Source organism: Barbus barbus (assembly GCF_936440315.1).
Source record: "Barbus barbus genome assembly, chromosome: 21".
NCBI lineage: Eukaryota > Metazoa > Chordata > Actinopteri > Cypriniformes > Cyprinidae > Barbus > Barbus barbus.
Window position 1 is genome coordinate 20159757 of NC_136749.1, and position 6309 is coordinate 20166065.

At 39.0% G+C, this 6309-nt stretch overlaps 1 protein-coding gene across 1 annotated transcript; it reads left to right on the forward strand.

Annotated features, from left to right (window-relative positions):
• Positions 1 to 260: 260 nt before the first annotated feature.
• Positions 261 to 5527, forward strand: LOC306887263 (PR domain zinc finger protein 13-like). The gene is made up of 4 exons (XM_079444882.1): positions 261 to 511; positions 2006 to 2137; positions 2217 to 2337; positions 3662 to 5527. Exons 1-4 carry the CDS (start codon positions 371 to 373, stop codon positions 5101 to 5103), a joined length of 1836 nt encoding a protein of 611 aa, XP_079301008.1. The 5' UTR covers positions 261 to 370; the 3' UTR covers positions 5104 to 5527.
• The last annotated feature ends 782 nt before the right edge of the window (positions 5528 to 6309 follow it).

Genomic DNA, 6309 nt, shown 5'->3' on the forward strand with positions numbered 1-6309 from the left:
GGCACTCTCTTTTCTCTGCCCTTGACAAATTGGATTTTGGGGATGGGAAGGTCGCTGGGGCCTATTGTCTCTTGACCGTTTGGAGCGGTTCATTATGCGTGAGGGTGAGGGAAAGTCTCCATGTGACCATTTCGGAGGGTTCTACAGCTGCTAAAAGAGCGCAACTCTCTCATAGCGCGCTGCTTGCACTTGCGCATTAATGTGCCGAGGGATACCTGACTGCGCCATAAGAAAAGCCGGATCACACACGCCACCGCGTCACTTGGCGGGCGGATATTAGTCTGTCCTCATCTCAGACTCTTTGCTCATCTCAATCAGTGCCTGCTTGGTCTTCCTGGTTCGGATAGCGCAGTCCCACACAGAGCCAGCCATGCAAGCGACCCGGACACCCACTATCAGTGTGTTCGCCGACTGCAGCATCCCAGCAGGGCTTCGGATAGGACCGGTCCCGGGCATCTTCAAACTGGGGAAGTATGTTTCGGACCGCAAAGAACTTGGAGCGAAAAAGAAGGTGAGTTAGGTTGATTTATTTTCTTGACCAAAGTGTTCAACTTTGTATTATCACTTTTAAAAGTTTTTTTTTCCTTCAGAGAAATGTGAAATATTTTCCTTCTCCATTGCAAATGGATAAAGCATTCGTGACATTTAATTTTTTATATTTTAAAAATAAGATAGATCATGAATGCAAATATACCTTTTCGTTTGTAATTTTTCTGCAGTTTTTTATTTAAACTACTGAATGACAACTACATTCAAATACACATAAAATTAAAACTATACAATAATAACAGTTAATAATAACTATTATTATTTATTTTTAGATTAAAGTAATATTATAAAGTAATTATTATTAACACATTATTATTATTAATACAATTGCTTTTATTTAAAAACAAACAAACATGCAGTTAAAAGAAAGTTAGAAACATCTTACTTTCCTTAATGCTCTTCACTCTTCATAAAGCATCCTCGTATTAATTGGTTTGTGCTGTCAGTTTGGAAATAATTGAGTTATATTAGCAGGACAACATGTCATTCTATGCCTTTCACTTAACCGCTTTAATAGGGTGACCTGAGTTTCTGCGCGAGATTTCATGCCCTCTCTCCCTTTAAATTTCAAAAGCTTGAGTGGTGCTTATTCCCATGTACCATTTCATTAAAAAAAAGAAAAAAGAAAAAAGATATCTGTGAACTAGACAACAACCAATCTGTAAATAAAATAATGCTTACATTTAACTGGAAACACTGCTAAATATGAGCAATAATCGTAATTCTATCAAATACAGGCGAAGTAAAATATATTAAATATATATTACATTATTTAAAATTATAAAAAAATATTTTAATTATTTTATTCTACAAGTCCATCAATATGTGGAATATTCGTAAATCAAAGGGGCGTAAAAGGCGTCACATATAAATGGCATTTACTTAAATAAGTTGTAAATAGACTGGAGCTCTTTACGCTGTCTGGTTCTGTGATTGATGCGCGTAAATGCAACGCCGCGGGCCATGGGCGATCATCAGGTGCAATCTCTGTGTCAAATGTCACGCTTTAATCTTTAATTTGTTTGAACAGAATAGAAATGCTTTGACACTCTTCAAATTCGTTTCTCATATCAACTCAATTATGTGGCCTGTTCCTTGAAAATTATCGCCATTGTCTAATAGACCGAATAAAACGATATTAACGCTCTTTTGTTTGAAAAACCTTGGGGTGATATAATTAATAATGTCTGAGACAAAAAAAACAAAAAAAAAACAAAAAAAAAAAACAGAAGACAATCTGAAACGAGTAGCATTTTAAATATATATAAATATTTTTTTAACATCTTTAGATAAATATTCTAAAATACTATTCCATAATATTTCCAACAGATTTAAAGGAGGCACACATCGTAATAATTTTATATTTCAATTTCACTGAACATTTGGACTGTTTTAGCTATAAGATAAGTAAACAGCCTTAAAACACGTTATTTATGTTAAAACGGTGTATTTGTAGATTCGTTTGGTGAGGGGAGAATTCGTGGATGAGTCTGGCAGTGCAGTTCCAGATTGGATCGGTTTAATACGCGCGGCCAGGAACAGCCAAGAACAGAACCTCGAGGCAGTCTCGGATCTACCTGGAGGACAGGTGAGTTAAGCGAAAACGAATGAATTTGATCCTATTTAAAAAACGGATATTTTCCAATAATTTGATTTCTTTTCAAAAGATATTCTACCGTGTGCTGAGAGAAATACAGGCTGGAGAAGAGTTGAGTGTTTGGTATTCCAACGCACTGGCGCAATGGTTTGACATTCCTACGACTGCAACTCCAACACATGACGAAAAAGGTGAGACTTGCATCATAATTTCGTTTATTTAAAAAATGTAAATTTTTATATAGAAAAAAAAAATACACTTCAGACTTTTTAACATAGCTCAGAAATACAAGTTGTGTGTATACACTATAAAATTGTTTTGAAATGAAAATGCGTGTTTTTATTTATTTATTTTTCAGTATAATTCTGGCCATTTTGGTGTCATTAAATAAAGCGCAGGGGAATTCCTAAAAATAATATTTTATGAAATAATAATAAAAAATTTTTGATGAGCAACAAACGGATTTTAAGTAACGCCGCCACCAGCAGAATCAAGGCAAATCCCATACAAATCCGATTTAATAGGCTTATCTGAGAATGCTGTCAGATTATCCGTGTTTAGTTAGTAAATCGAAAGGTCTGTAGTCTGGGGCAGTAACTCTTATTGATTGGTTGAGAATTTGTGAGCTGAGTACACACATACTGCAGGCTACGGTATTTGCTATAAAAATATATGATTGATCATGCTCACTATTACGGCTGCATTATCTCTCCTAATTCGTTTCATTCATTAATAAAGTCCCGGATGCCCTCTCATGGGCTGATGCGCGGTGTAGTTTAGCAAGGGGAAGAGGATAACAAATGTCATCTAGTCATTAATATTCATGTATTCAAAAGCAAATAAATTCAAAAAGGTGTTCTACGGTAAATTAGCTGGCTGCGTAAGGTATTGTTGGCTAGTGAATACAAACTTTTATGTGGGATGTATATTGCCCTGATTTGCGACGCTGTACTGTGAGCGCTGCTCTCCGGCCAATACGCGGTGCGCTCCTTGACATACGCTTCCTATTCTCCAGCGTCAACAGATGGGCCAGCCTCATTGTCTTATGCGACTAGCGATTTCAAGCAACAGCTGCCGTCAGTTCCACGGGAAAGCACACAGAGAAAGTCGCTATTCAATGTATTGGTTTGTAAGCGCCAGATTGGGCCGGCGCTTGCTCTTTTGATGGTGACAATAAACAACGGGGTTTTGCAGATTACAAAATCATTACATCTATATCATTGACCCCAGACTGCCCAACTGGTGTCATGCCAACGTGACCAAGGCGAGGTGATAAAAAGTCACGACCGCAGGCTTTAAAACGAAAGGTTATCATATTCCGCAAAGAAGCATTTTCTGATCAATAATTGTACACGTTCTTGAGTTGCCTATGTGCATAATAAAACATCTTTATAGCGAATTACTAGTATATTTTCCTTTTTGTTGAACTCAAAAAGGCTCTCCTACCTAATCTAATTGCAAAACACTTTCCTATTCAAAGTAACGCCATTTAATTGCTTTCCAATTTTGTTTCAGGCGAGGAGCGCTACATTTGCTGGTACTGCTGGAGAATATTCAAATACCCGAACACCCTGAAAGCTCACGTGCATTTCCACTGTGCGTTAAGCAACGGCAGAAGTTTGGTGAACAACGAGCATGCTAGAGGCACAGACAACTTTAACAGATCTCCAAAATCAGGGGACATTCCAAATACGTCCTCCTCTCCACGGAACGGCCACAGCACCTTTATGCCAGACGCGGTGAAACGGGTCGTGTCCACCTCACCGTTTGCCAATAAAGCGGGACTTACTAAAAAACCGAGCGCAGAGGATCAGGACAGAGCCCTTGACATGAGCGTGACCTCCGCCAGAAACCCCGGACACATCCTGGGCCTCGGCGGGACATCTTCTGTGCTCAACAGCATGGGCTTCCATCCAGGCGTGCGCTCTGCTTTCAAACCAATGGGACTTTCGAAGATCTCCGCGACCGAGGTCGCGAGAGACGAGCCTAATGGGAAACCAAACAGTATAGGGTTTAGCAAACTACTGGGGAACATCAAGTCACCTCTACCCAACGTTCACCCCTCAAAATGCGCGCACCCTATGGACAGCACACCTCCCGTGATTCCCTGCACAAACAGCATCCGTGGCTTTCCCCTGCTGCCACATTTTGAGGAGACCTCTGCTTTCAAACACGTTGACAGCCGCATGCACCCTGCCCTGTCCCCCACGCGTTACTCCCAGCTACCGGCCGGGTTTCACTTCGAGAGGTTCTCCTTGCCACAGTTTGATGGGGGGAAATCCTACAATGGGGACTGCAATATACCCCTCATGCCATTCACGGTTTACAATGGAGAGCTCCTTTATAGTTCCCCATACTACCCTCTTAAATTTCACTTCAGCAATATGCTTAAATACCCAGACTACTTTGGCGCACCATCTCTGAATCCAGATCTAAACGCGATTACGAACATCGACAGGGAGATAGCGATGCACACGCAACAGCTGTCTGAAATCGCCGTAGAGAAGAACCGTTCACGGCTGGAGTCTCTGCCCGCATCTAACACCAGTTCTGGCAAGCCAAAAAAGGGACATTTGTGTCTATACTGTGGCAAATTGTACTCTCGAAAATACGGGCTGAAGATTCACATGAGGACTCATACAGGCTACAAACCACTCAAATGTAAAGTGTGTTTTAGGCCCTTTGGCGATCCCAGCAACCTCAACAAACACATCAGACTGCATGCGGAGGGAAATACGCCCTACAGGTGCGAGTTCTGCGGCAAGGTGCTCGTGCGCAGGCGAGATTTGGAGAGGCACGTCAAATCGAGGCATCCAGGTCAAAGCATCAAAAAATCCGACGACAAAATCGACGGCATCTTCGAGGATGGCGAACAAAAAAGCGACAACGACAGCGACGTCGACGTTTGCTTCACAGATGACCAGAGCGACCAGGAATCGAGTAAACACAATGATTAATGGACCAATTTCTGAACATGTTGAAATGGACTTTGCTCTTAAGTAGCTAAATTATGCATGTACATAAATTAGTTATGAATTGTTCGTTTATTTTATAAAATTATTGTGAAAAGAAAAGCTTGCGGAAGCAAATGTTCCTCTAGTAAATTAAATAATTCTGTGAAGGAGGCACTCATCAAGTTTATCTCATAACATGCTTATTGGTATTGAGGACATCTCGGCACCCCCAATGTGGAGCTGCACTTTATAAAGACGGGTTAATGCCATAAAACACGAGTTTGCTTTATTGTGTTTTTAAAATTGTCTGACCGTTTAAATTATCTGCCAGAACCGCACTTTTATTACCAAAAGCATTTAACACATTCTGTAAAAAATGAACTTTGCAGAACAACGGGCACCAACCAATAAAAATAAAGTGGTGTTTAAAAGAAATACTGGTATGTCTATTTAGTCGTAAAGCATTTGTTGAGTGACAGCTGTTGGTTGTATCGTTTATTATTTTTATATTAAAATAATAGGTTAATAATTAATATTGCAGGCCTATACCATTTTTCCCAAACTAATTTTTTTTCACTGTCCGTTTTGAATAAAATTGAGAAAATAATGAAAAAGGTTTGATCATTAATATACATTTCATATATTTTAACTTTTTACAGTCTTGTCTGGCTTCAAAATAAGCTCCCTGAAAATAACTTGCAGTATGGCAGGAATTAATAATTGCTGACCTACACACCTCACTATTACTTCGAAGATGTGCTTCATTGTAGTTTAAGATTAAATATAAATTAAAACGTGGAAGGCATATTCGTAAAATGATCAAGGCTAGACTGATATACGCACTTGTCTTTATGACCCGAAACATAACTGTCTGGATTTAATGTTTTTACTAGTTGAGAAGGCATGCAGAAAAGATGTGAAAATCTAATTTTCCTGGATTTTCTTACAGTGCATTGTTCACTTTCTTAGACACCAGATTAAATTATTTAAATCACATACCTTTAGCGGGTAATGCTTTTCAGCAACTCAATTTCATCTACGTATCTTACAATGTAAAAATCGGTTACAGACATCTGTTATCTTATCGAGCTCTATTTCGTCCTGATCTAACTTTTAAAAATTACTTTTAATTATATTATCTAATGTAGTCATTGATTCAATCCTAAAAAAAATATTTGGTATGAATAAAACCTGTTAACTTTGAAGCAC

Coding starts and splice junctions, on each gene's coding strand:
- LOC306887263 (XM_079444882.1), top strand. CDS start 371: ATGCAAGCGACCCGGACACCCACTATCAGTGTGTTCGCCGACTGCAGC. Junction 512..2,005: donor AACTTGGAGCGAAAAAGAAG/GTGAGTTAGGTT, acceptor GTGTATTTGTAG/ATTCGTTTGGTGAGGGGAGA. Junction 2,338..3,661: donor TCCAACACATGACGAAAAAG/GTGAGACTTGCA, acceptor ATTTTGTTTCAG/GCGAGGAGCGCTACATTTGC.